This window comes from Leptodactylus fuscus, chromosome 11 (assembly GCF_031893055.1).
Source record: "Leptodactylus fuscus isolate aLepFus1 chromosome 11, aLepFus1.hap2, whole genome shotgun sequence".
In the NCBI taxonomy this organism is placed as follows: Eukaryota; Metazoa; Chordata; class Amphibia; order Anura; family Leptodactylidae; genus Leptodactylus; species Leptodactylus fuscus.
The window spans coordinates 35,808,714-35,822,002 of NC_134275.1; the positions used below are offsets into that span (position 1 = coordinate 35,808,714).

At 41.7% G+C, this 13,289-nt stretch overlaps 1 protein-coding gene across 1 annotated transcript in view; it reads right to left on the minus strand.

Annotated features, from left to right (window-relative positions):
- LOC142185161 (extracellular matrix protein 2-like) overlaps positions 1–13,289 on the minus strand; it is a 37,124-nt gene that overhangs the window by 5,697 nt on the left and 18,138 nt on the right. Inside the window, exons 5-7 of the mRNA XM_075260433.1 lie at positions 10,115–10,230; positions 9,113–9,245; positions 6,425–6,582 (exon numbers count right to left, since the gene is read on the minus strand). Of these exons, the coding sequence (XP_075116534.1) occupies positions 6,425–6,582; positions 9,113–9,245; positions 10,115–10,230 (407 nt within the window). The remainder of the gene's footprint in view (positions 1–6,424; positions 6,583–9,112; positions 9,246–10,114; positions 10,231–13,289) is intronic.

The window sequence follows — 13,289 nt, forward strand, 5'->3', positions numbered from 1 at the left end:
TGATAAAATAGCTGCTAGAAAACCACTGCTAAGGACAGGCAACAAGCGGAAGAGACTTGTTTGGGCTAAAGAACACAAGGAATGGACATTAGACCAGTGGAAATCTGTGCTTTGGTCTGTTGAGTCCAAATTTGAGATCTTTGGTTCCAACCACCGTGTCTTTGTGTGACACAGAAAAGGTGAACGGATGGACTCTACATGCCTGGTTCCCACCGTGAAGCATGGAGGAGGAGGTGTGATGGTGTGGGGGTGCCAAGCTGGTGACACTGTTGGGGATTTATTCAAAATTGAAGGCATACTGAACCAGCATGGCTACCACAGCATCTTGCAGCGGCATGCTATTCCATCCAGTTTACATTTAGTTGGACCATCATTTATTTTTCAACAGGACAGTGACCCCAAACACACCTCTAGGCTATCTAAGGGCTATTTGACCAAGAAGGAGAGTGATGGGGTGCTACGCCAGATGACCTGGCCTCCACAGTCACCAGACCTGAACCCAATCGAGATGGTTTGGGGTGAGCTGGACCACAGAGTGAAGGCAAAAGGGCCAACAAGTGCTAAGCATCTCTGGGAACTCCTTTAAGACTGTTGGAAGACCATTTCAGGTGACTACCTCTTGAAGCTCATCAAGAGAATGCCAAGAGTGTGCAAAGCAGTTATCAAAGCAAAAGGTGGCTACTTTGAAGAACCTAGAATATAAGACGTATTTCCAGTTGTTTCACACTTTTTTGTTAAGTATATAATTCCACATGTGTTACTTCATAGTTTTGATGCCTTCAATGTGAATCTACAATTTTCATAGTCATGAAAAAACTCTTTGAATGAGAAGGTGTGTTCAAACTTTTGGTCTGTACTGTATATGCTATGGACATGGACATGGGGACCTGACCATGGTTGGCCACATCTCTAATTCTAATAGGTGATAGGAATCTGAGCACTGATCAAGGAAAGATTGCAATAACCAAGCACCACTTGGTGTCCAAGGGTATGATGTGCTGGCATCAACTGGATGTGAGGGTATCATCCAGTACTAAGAGACCCCATATCATTTTTACCATTGTGTGCCTCCTCCATGTTTTTGAACTCTGATGTTATCACTGCTTAATTAGTTAGAGATATAACTATAATAAGATAGAAGAAGCTATCACATCACGTGTTTGGTGTCTGAGGTCTGCCACATGAGAAGACAACAGTATTGTAAATGGCACATAGGAGGTGATGACTAGAGATGAGCAAACTAGTTCATAACAAGATGGGTTTGTTACAAATTTTTAAAAAATGTTAGGTTTAGCCTGGTCTACTTTCTGGCCTGGTGTACTTTCCCAATGTCCTATCTTCACCTGAAGACTCTTGCAGCTTCTTTTGGTGTCTTCTCTGACGTCATGACCCAAGCATCATGATGGTGGCATACCCTATGTGACTGGTAAGACCCAATCAAGTACTCAGTGATGTCCCAAGGGCATATAACATCAAATAAGACTTCAGAAGAGGCCACAGGAGCCCATTGGTAAAAATCAGACACACAAGTTCGGTCCAAACTGAAACTTGTGGGTTAACCTTATATTTTTGTGAAGCAAATCATACGAGGTACGTCTATGACTCTGTTACAGAATTTGCATTAGAGTCCAGGAGCTTCAGGTTACACCACCACTGTGATATCAGCATATGATATAGGGATCTATGTATATATATGCTGTCCATAGGGAAGTGACCCATGTAATTGAACATTGCCCAGGCCCGCATTTTTCCTCCAAGGTTACAACATAGTGTTGCAAGAATACAATAAAAAATCCTGACTGCAATGTTGGCTTTGGGGTGAGACATCATGAGAGACATAGACTCTGCTATTTTGACTCAAAAAAGGATGCTTGTTTTCCTACTGTCCAAAGAAAACATTAGAACGCTTTCCTCTGTGAAAGAAATAACCCTTTGCTCTGATTTTTTGGATGTGGAATACAATTCTTGTGGTTTGTAGACTCCGGCATGACTGTTTGCATTTATGCACACTCATGTACTGTACGTCCACACATAGCTACAGGAAAGGACGCGCCAGTTGGCATAGAAGATAATTACCAGCCGGGATCATGTGCTGATTACTTTGGCCGAGGCTGAAGACTAAGTGTTGGCCACAAAAAGTCCCTGTATAAAGAGTTCAGAATGCTGTAAGGCTATATGGATTAACAACCCTACAATCTCCAGGAGCCATGTTTTGGAGATCCTTAGATAGATGGTATAGGCAAGTTCTTCAACCATTGAAGCTCAGTTGGTTTTGATTATTTTATCATTAGCTCATGTGATCTAGGTTTGAGGAACATGACAGTGTTGTCTATTCAATTTACCCCCATGGTTGAATTGACTATGGTGAGCATATCATGGAGATGACCTCAGATTCAGGTTATTTTTGACCCATGAAAATATTATTGTCCGCCAACTGTAAGTCAAGTTTTATTTTGAGGTATGGTTTTTCCCATGGATGAACCCCAGATTGACTAAGAACATCTGTATGTCTGACCTTGATATCTACTGAAGGTCTAGGTGACCAGTTTGGAGAAGCCACTGATACAATAAAGCTCTTTACAGTGAGAAGTGACCTGGAATGGTACTGCCTTTTAAAGGGATTGTCCTGGGAGTCTTATTTTACTTCTACCAGAATTTTTTTGAAGCTGGTCACTTGATCAGAACTAGCACCTGGCCCCAGGCTGATCTGCCTCCTTCCTCCATTCCCATTTTTATAGGTAGTTACCTTTTCTATGGGGTTTGGCTTTACTACAGTTTGCCAACCCCTATAAGGCAGGTATGCGTGAAAACGGGAGGGGATGGATGAGGTGGAGTGACCAGGGGATGGGGTTCTGGTTTCGATTAAGTAACTCGGGGTTGGAAACAGACCAAACACCCAGGTACAGCATTGGATAAACCCTGGAGGAAGTAGTAAAATAAGACTCCCTAGAAAACCCCTTTAAGATAATGGATTCTAAATACAGTGAATACCAATGATGGACAATCCCACTATCATCCCACCATTACAGTCACTGTCACTCACTGAAATCACTCCAGAGACATGTGGTGGGATCCTCACGCTTTTCTTAGTACAGAATAAGAAATCATAAGCTAAAAGTGTATAGAGGATAAAGACGTTGTGTGAGTCACGGAACAAGATCCTACACAGAGCCATTATGTCTATGGAAGTCATAATGATTATGTTTATTAGCCGCATGTGACTGACAGTCCCCACATTTACCCAGACTATGAACACGTAGTCAGTGCAGGTATCATTTAGAAAAGGTCATGTCATTTAAGAGGTGGTGGGCGGCAGATACAATGGCCTAAGCTTTTATGTGTACTGGGCCTAGGGTTCAAGCTGCAACGTGAAAAGGAGCCGGTGCGAGGAAATGGGCGCAAGGTGGGAGACGATCAGCATTAAATAACATGCACCCTTTACTGACCGGCAACATTTATATCAGTTTTACAATGTAATCTACACTTGCATAGCGATAGATTAGATTAGATTAGATAGATAGATAGATAGATAGATAGATAGATAGATAGATGATAGATAGAAAAAGATGTACAATGGCAAATGTTAACTTCATCTTTAACCCTTTACGTACCAGTAAATATCACGGTATGTAAGATGTTACATGTCCAGTTACCATCTGCTACAACACCTGCATTAGTAGATATCGCACATAACAATACATCTCCAACTATCTGTCACGTATCCTGATAATCTGACAGGTAATGAAGATCTCAATATGCAATGAAGACATTGGATTGGTCCAGGCTGTGTCTTCCAAAGTCCATGGCAGGACCTCGCTACATCTATGCCAGTGTCTTAAAGGCTTGTCTGGATTTGAACATCTCAAAAGGGTTCAATAGTTCTATTTATTAAAACCAGAGATGTGAAAACCAGTGAAATATGTCAGATTTTTCTAATCTGTATTTTTTTTATGATTTTTAAACTTTATTCTCTGTACATGATTATGGAGGCGACCATATTGACTGAGTTTCTCCTCTGCTATGTTAAAGAGGACCTTTCAACACTTGGGGAACATGCGGTTTTATATATAGCGCTAGAAAGCCGACAGTGCGCTGAATTCAGCGCACTATCGGCTTTCATGTTGTGTGCCCCGGGTGAAGAGCTATCAGTGTCAGTACCGCAGCTCTGCACTGTCAGAAGGGCATTTCTGACAGTCAGGAATGCCCTTCCTCACAGTAGGGCCAGTGGTGTAACTAGGAATGGCGGGGCCCCGTGGTGAACTTTTGACATGCCCCCCCGACCGATGCCAAAGATCTATGGACGAGCACTATCAGGAGGGAGGGGGCGTTCCTCACTGCTTTCACAGTACAGCGCTATAGGCACTACTGTGAGGAAGGGTGTTCCTGACTGACTGTCAGAAATGCCTTTCTGACAGTGAAGAGCTACGGTATTGGCACCGATAGCTCTTCACCCGGGGCACAGAACATGAAAGCCGATTCAGCGCACTGTCAAATTTCTAGCGGTATATAAAACCACATGTGCCCCAAGTGGTGAAAGGTCCTTTTTAACAGCATTTAGTGATATGTTTTACAGCAGTTCAGTAGCTGCAGCAATAGTCTGGAGCCGTCTCCCTGAGGTCCCTATCAGTACGTCTTTTGGAATATGGGATGGAAATGGAAATGGTGAGCCCCACCTAGAGTTCACAATGTACATTTTTCCCTATCAGTATGTCTTTGGAATATGGGATGGAAATCCATGCAAACAAAGGGAGAACATACAAACTCCTTGCAGATGGTTTTTTGCCCTTGGCGGGATTTGAACACCAGGACTCCAGCACTGCAAGGCTGCAGTGCTAACCACTGAGCCACCGTGCGGCCCTTTTTTGTAACAAATCTTATTAACGAGATCCGTTTCCTTCTACAATGTTCTACTTCCTTATGTTTGTTTACATAGAGTCCATATTGATATCCAACTCCCCTATGGAGAGGGGAGGAGGCGGCTGGTAATTGATTTATTCTTTGCAGTGGTACAATCTTATCCTGAACCAAAGACAGTGTTAGAAGGCAGCGTGTGGCAGCTTCAGTTATCAGTGTCTTTTCCAGCAGCCTCCTTCACCTCCCCTCTCCATAGACTAATATGTAGAAAGTAACTTGGCTCAATACAGAACAGTCATGAACAGTCATGTGTATGGAGATAAAGAAATGAATAGATCAGTTTGCTAGACATGAAAAACTCAAATCGCACACTGACAATGTACACAATCATGTGCATGAGGCCTGACCATTGGGGGTCTCATCACTGGCTCCCAATAATCATAAGAATCAGCGTCCCAAGTGCCCCTATCTGAATGGAACTGGTTGAAGTGTTTGCATCCATTCAGTTGTATGAGTCTGCTGAGATAGTCGGATGCTTTACTTGGCCTCTCTGCAGCGGTCTGCATGTGTGTGACCACTGCAAAATTAAAATTGTGGCATGTAGGAAACCCATTCTTATGATTAGTGGAGATCTCATCGGTGTGGCCCCGACCAACAGGACACTTTTGTTCTATGTCTTGCATAGTAGATAATGTTCTGTAATTTCTGACGCACACTTACTTTATGGATCTATGCAGGGTCTACACCTTCACGTCTATGTAACCAGGTGACAAATGTCCTCTGTACCCAACAGGACTGGTCGTATAGCCATATTACTATAACAGAAGATATCTGTCCAGATAAAGTCCTAGCTCATAGACTCAAACAGGCAAATCCCAGTTTCACACTTTTATTTCACGTCCTGGAAACAGAAGAGTCAACACGCAACTTTCCAGGCTTGAACTACTCTTAAGAAAGTCCAAGCCCAACCATTGGTATGATCCGAGGGAAAAGAAGAAGTGGAGGCCAAAAAAGGAAATAGCCACGTAATTTACCCCATTCTGGCCTGATCCCTCCACAAACACAGCACAGCAGCCAGGTGGAGCGTTTGCTCAGGCTGAGGTTAGGGGGAGCAACGAGGAGACAACTTGCACTTTCCATATGATATTTCTTCAACGTCTCTAGGCAAACAGCAATTCTGTGAAACAGCCCCCTGTGGTAGGAAATGAAGGAAATCTGACAACCCAAGAATAACTGCACATGTCAGGCCCGAGAAGCTGTACAGCATACCGTACTGCAAACCCCAAAAGACAGAAGGTTTCATGAAGATTTACTACAATGTCTGCACAGTTACGATTTTTAATCCAAAATCTAATAATCCCTTTCCAGAGCACCTGGGACTGACCACTTTAGAGCAGTGTTATACAAGCCGTGCCCCCTTTTTGAGTCAAGACGTGCCAGAATTTTAGGGATTGTAAGTAGCCAGCCCCTTTCCATAACTGGGTTTCAGTATTTCTGGTAGTCTAAGATTTACATGAAGTACACAGAAAGAAAAATATTTACCATTATAGTATATAACCCATAAAAGTACCTGAATGCTGGCTGGGAGCCCCGATGGGACAGCACGGAAGTGATTGCGGCTGAGACGTAAATATATCAGCTTCTTTAATGGCCTGAAGGTCAGAGGGGAAACGTTTCCATCATGAAACCCATTACCCTCCATTTCAAGGTTAAGCAAATTTCCCAGTCCTAGAGGAAGAACAAAAATATTATTTCTTCTCAATAGCAGTTCAAAAACATTGAAGATTTCCCTTCTGGACGGTCAACAGATTTATTTGTATGATGCAGTACTGGATATGCCCTACAAAAAGTACCTCAAAGAATGGGTTATTAGAAGAGAACAATGGGGTTAGAAGAACTATTGGAGTTTCTAAATCCTTCATGACCCATAAATAGCCCGGGCACTACGGCATGTAGTCTTGACTTAGATTGCACTTTATATCTGTATGGCATACTTAACAACTTTTTAGTTGGTAAAATCGGAACTTATAAAGTCCAGCCCTTGGACTGCACAAGAACATGCCCCCAGCCCAACTGGACCAATTTTCCAGATCAACCGTAGTTCTCTCATACCTGGTCCCACTTAGCGCACAGGAAATGACTGCTTAGTCTATCACTAGCTACAACATGACCCAGAAGTTGAGAGCAGTAGATGACCTGGGAAATGTCAGAATGGCTAATGGTATATTGGTATAAAATTTGCAATCCTTTTTTCTAAAAATTCAAGGAACAACCCCTTGGTAGATATCAAAAAGACAGGCCAACAAAGTCCAGATGAGTTCCAATGTTTTGCCCCTATCAGTCAGAAAGAAGTGGGGGTCGCTGCATTGTGCCACTTTCTCTTGTGTAGCTTCACTTTCTTTGGATTCCATATGGTTTATAGTCAATGGCCAACCATACAGTAACTTGGAAAAAGCTGAGTGGAGCAGATAAAAGACAAAGTGACATGACAACTTTCTAACACCCATGGACACTTCCTTCTAGTGATCACTGGAGGTCACAGTGGTTAGACCTCTGATGATCAGACATGTCAATGTCTATCTCAAAATTATTGCTTTAAGTCATGTAGCTAGGAGCATGAAATGTCTTGTGTCCTTTTCTAGAAATCATGGAGTCAGGCAATAAAGAAAAATCTACTATTATGTTTCAGTAAATATCCACCATTGTGGCCCCTTCATCATGAAGTGTAGACACCATGTTCAGCCTTTGTATTAGACAATCCCACACAAGTCGTCTCTGGGCCCGCCTCAGAAGGGGCGCCAGATGACATGAAGCATATGTTAGAACAATACGAGGATGTGCCGTGCTCTGCAATGTATGTTGTAATGTATTCTGTTTACAAAGCGTATTTCATCATAAAGGATCTGCACAGTGTAAAAGCAACAATAAACTCTATCCTGGAGCATCTTCAAGAAAGTCTGCAACTTGAGAAGCACACCATGTCACATCAACACGTGATATACTGCCATGATATCTAACAAATGTGCTGCAACCCTCAAAGCAACATTGCACAATCACGGCAGCGACTTGGGACGATAATGACTCCAAAAAGCTTCAAAAACAACAAATGATGAAATAAATGTGAGAATTCATTTTCACTCGTGACTGTAAATGGAGAAAACACGACAATATTTCTGCTACAAATGTAATGAATTGTTTACTCCATCCAAGACTTCGAGGTTATTGGTTACTACAGTTAGCCAAGATTCACACAAACGTGGTAAAAATTGTTGTATAAAATATACATTTTCTAGGCTGTTTTGCTGGGGGGGCTGCCATTTTCACAGATCCCACCTACTTTTGAGCGTATGGAAGGAGGCGCAGACAGGGAGATGTGGAGTTCTGTAATGGTTCTGGCAGAGTGAAGCGGACATTATGAATCTGAACCCTGTTACATTTTGGCCAGTTGATTAAAAAAGTAACTATGGAGTATCACATGGCGGTGCATCAAGTAGAGGTGTCTTGTACGAAGATGAAAATGGGAATCCTAAAATTTTTGTTTAATGTTTTGGTGGAGCAAAGTCATCCCTGTAAGGTGACAAATCCTATGACAAAATATTGCAATGGAAAATGCAATTATCCATGTGGACTAGAATGGGGTATAATCCTCAAGCATATACCCAACATGATGTGTGTCACAATCAAGATGAAGCTGGCTATGCCTCCAGCCAAAGACCCTCAAAAACTTGGAATCAAGGATAGGCTGGTCCACCTGAGGACCAGAAGATCTTATGATGAGCCTGGCGGTGACTCAGAATAAGGCTCAGGTGCATCAGTGCCAATGAGATCCAGCTAAAGACAACTTAACCTATTAACTGCCAAAATAAATTGTCAATAATACGGGAACTGCACGGTGAAAATGGCCTCGTGTGCGCAAGGCAATGCATGCATGTGATCAGTTTAGGTTTTCTATCACGTGTGACATCCAGCTGGAGCATGTGAATGTCCTGTTTCTATTCCTCAATGACAGATGGTGTTCGTAGGCGGCTTAAAGTACCCGTTTCCTAATTGGGGATCATGGCAGTTAAAGTGTTAATATAATGTTGACAAGGAACCCTTGCTATGTCTTCAAGTCTTTTTTTTTTTAAGACACAAAAAGAGACTACTGTTGGTCATGTACCACACTCTGCACTTTCCATGAGCTCGATAGTCTTTTGAATAGACCATTTGACATGACCACCACTCATGATAACGCTCAAGTTACTTGTATTATTCTCACCGCGGAAGCTGTGTTGGTTTAGTTCCAGGAGTTTATTGTCATTGACTTTGAGTTCCTGAAGAGATGTTGGGAGTTGTGGCAGTGCGGTCAGGTGGTTACCATCCAGATTAAGTCGCTTCAATTTGGTTAAATTCTGCAATACAAGACTTGTCAATTATTTCTTCAATTCTAGTCTAGAATTGTCACAAAAACCATCAAAAGCCATAAATGAAGAATCAATGACTATCTCTATTGGTGAGACAATGACAAGTAATTTTAATCATCAGTAGATAAGTTTCAGACATTTAAGAAGTTTTCAACTTAAATTTATTATTACCATGGTCCCACAAAACCGTACATTTATGATCACTGGGACCCACAGAATTACTAGAATGGAGGTCCCAAGTTCCCCTGTTCTACCATATAACATGAAGATGAATAGCTAGAACAAAATTCCAGACAAGCAGTAGTGCTGCATCCTCCATAGTCTATGGCCCTGTGGTGGGACGAAATGTAGGATCCCTGTTCTAAGGATGGTGGGGGTTGAATATGTTGGTTCTTCAATGGTTATACATGGATCACCTATGCTGTGAATAAGTGTTACATGAAGTGGTGTCAATAGGATGGTATTTAAGTCATGCTCATCAAGAGAGGTAACTCCGCCTCAACCTGACCACCCTATCACTTTAGACTTTTCCTGGCAATGGAGGACACCTACTTTATGTTTTTCCTGAAGTGAACCTGCCCCTAATCTAGTGGAGAGTACACAGAGTATAGTATAAAGGACATAATCTTAAGGGTGCTGATGGGTGGACGTTGACCAATCGAACATCAATAGCCTGTCCTTAGGGTAGACCATGGAGGATCTTGCCTTTGCTTGTGCCATTATATTAGAGGCTATGGATGCATCATTTCCAGTTCATCTTTTAAAGTCTATAGTAAGGGGCTTGATTGTTGCTTTGCTATAGTAAAGATTGAGAACAAGGTAGGGGAGGCAGAAAATTAGACATCCACATTGCTTACCTTGAAGACATCGTGTGATAGGCCAGAGTCATCCAGTCTGTTCTTGCTTAGATCCAACCACTCTAAATTTGGGAGACCTGCAAAAGCCCTAGCAGGAAGTTTGGAGATCTCATTCTCTGGAAGAAAAAGATAAAAATGAAAGGAATTTAGTTTTACATGTTCAATGCCATAGACTGCCTTCAGGACTGGCCTTACGGGGTTGATTTAAGCATCTGAATCACCTCCTGATTCCTTCTCTGGTGGCAAACCTATGTAATTGGATAGAAGGCCGCTGTTCTACCTAGTCTGTCAATGTTAGACATATTGATAGCAGTATCAGTATCGACATGTATCTATGAGATATCCTAATGACATCACTACACCCATAGATCTATATATACAATACTTTCATGGATATATATCACTGATTACTCTGAATAAGTTTCTATATAGTTACATTTGTGGATCACTTACTTTTAAGACTATTGGCACCATCACAATATGTGATATTATCTGTGGGACCACCATAGCGTTTGAGATCTACCATGGGACCATCACAGTATCTGAGATCTTCTATGGGACCACCACATTATTTGAGATTTTTTATGGGGCCACAACAGTATCTGAAAACTTCTATGGGACCACCACAGTGTTTGAGATCTTCTATGGCATGATCACAGTATCTGAGTTCTTCTATGGGATTGCTACAGAATATGAGATCTTCTGTAGGACCATAACAGTGTTTGAAATCTTCTATGGGGCCATCACAATATGTGAGATCTTTCATGAGACCACCACAGGGTTTGAGATCCTCCATGGCATCATCACAGTATCTGAGTTCTTCTCTGGGATCACCACAGAATCTGAGATCTTCTATGGGACCACCACAGTATTTGAAATCTTCTATAGGACCACCACAGTATCAGAGATATTCTGTGAGGCCACCACATTACCTCAACTGATATTTTTTCTGGAATTTAACACTTTATTTGGAGCAATCCTTTTTTTCCTCTAGACCCAGAAGGTATTGATGTCCTTTACATTGGAAGAAGTGATCACAAAAGCATCAATGAGTAAGAGATTTAGAGAAACATTATTATGGGTTTCCTTCACTTATTGCTCACTTATAAGTATTGGCATGGTCATTATTGCTTACATACAAGTAATTTTCCAAAGAATTAAGGAGGTCAAATAAGAAATCCAGGGCTCACAATGGGACGTGATGCAAAGGTATAAATTGACATATTTGCAATAGATACTTTTGCCATCCTAGAGGGTCCCTGCACATGGCATTGACATGTTTATAAGCCATTAGGCTAATATTATAGGAAGTCAGTATGTTTTTGAGCAAAGAAAACACACAAGTATGAGAAGAACATACTAACAACCCATGTCAGTGTTGGCCATTGGTTGGATAGAAAGTCCCAGGACCCAAGGGTGTAACTTGAGTAGGTGCAGAGGGTGCAGTCGCACTGAGGCTCAGGAGCCTTAGGGGACCCATAAGCACTGGCTTCAGTATTGAGATTTCAGCTTCCATCTGGCCCATAAGCCAAGGAGACCCACAAGGAGACCTAACCACACTAAGGTGGGTTAAACTCCTTAGCACAAATAACCATCACTATCAAGAATTTGCTCTAGGGATGAGGTAGGGGGCCCTGAACAAAAGATTGTATCGGAGCCCATAAGACTTTGCTTACACCATTGGTTGCCCACAAGACTTTGCTTACGCCATTGGTTGCGAGGCAACGGTGTTGTCTCAGTGGTGCAACTATAGTGCAAAGGAAAAAATTGTATCAGGGCCCTGTTGCCTTAGGAGGCCTCATTGCCCCATAGGAAGACACTCGTCGGATATTGGACCCTTTTACAGACTTTACATCGGGGAACTGTAGCTTTATAATATGTCTCTGCTAAGTTTGTATCCAACAGGAAAATTTCTCCGCACATCATTTTCTTTCAGTTCAGAGCTTTCTCCATGGAAACAGGATGGGCCATATAAAGATTTACTGAAATGTACTGAAAGGGCACAATTTCCTTTGACCCTGAGGAAGATACAGGAGAACATACTTTTGGATGTACATGAAAGTAAACTTTGAAGATGAAGCGATAGGACCGTCCCCTGAACTTAAACAGTAGAAGTCACATGAGAATTACTAGGACAAATAAAGCCTTCTTGGCTTCTCTAATAAAAGACTTTAAAGCCATCAAAACAATTCACAAAATGCAAAATACGCAGGTTTTACATATTAAGAGGCTTCCTGAAAGAGGAGAAAATTCCTTTCTGTGGTATAAAGATCTCATAAAAGGAAACGTCATATAAAAAGTTACATTGCTGACCTTAGTTGTGGTGCCGCAGCGTCAAAAATGTGAACATTAAAAAAATGTAATAAAGTACAAAAATATAAAAAAATAACCTGGACTTACTGGTCTTACAGTCCTATAAAATGGAACTACTCCATAAGTATCTGGGCTGCAGATGGCATCCATATGGGTGAGGGAAACACAAAAAGCAACAACTGTTTTCAATCTAATTCTTGTTGATTCTGAGATAGTAGAAGAAGGGACGGAATAATTTAATGTTTCCATGCGTGCCACTCCATTTATGAATAATTCAACAATGTCTATAACTCCATAGTGTCTGTACAAATGTCCATAAATTGTTTTATGTTTTATACATAATGACCCATATTGTTCAGCTTGGGGGCACGTGTATTAAAGGGTTCTCAAGGTCTAGCATAAAGGATAGGCCATCAAATTTGATCGGTGGAGGTCTAACCCTTGCAGGTAAGGGTCTTGTCCCATTTTTATAGGCCAATCCCAAGGATTAAATAGACAAGCCAATATGCCCATGGAAACAATGGACATGGTGCTCTCCAGAGATTCATTGCCCTGTCATTGTGCTGTTCAGAAGAACTCCCAGAGGTTGGACCTTCATGGATGAAACATCGGTGAGCTACACTAAGAGAACGTTGTCAATATTAAGCTAGCATTGGCCAAAAAATTGACAATTTCAACCATTTTGGCCAATAATCATTTGCAAAAATACCGTAAGCGTTTATTTATGATGGCAGACTCTTGTCTACCAAAAGAAGATGGGCAAACAAATTAGTGTTTGGTATGACTGGCCAAGATCTTCGCATACTGGCTGCAATTTTTTTTTTAACTAAACTACCCTTCAGGATTGCTCATACAAATGATC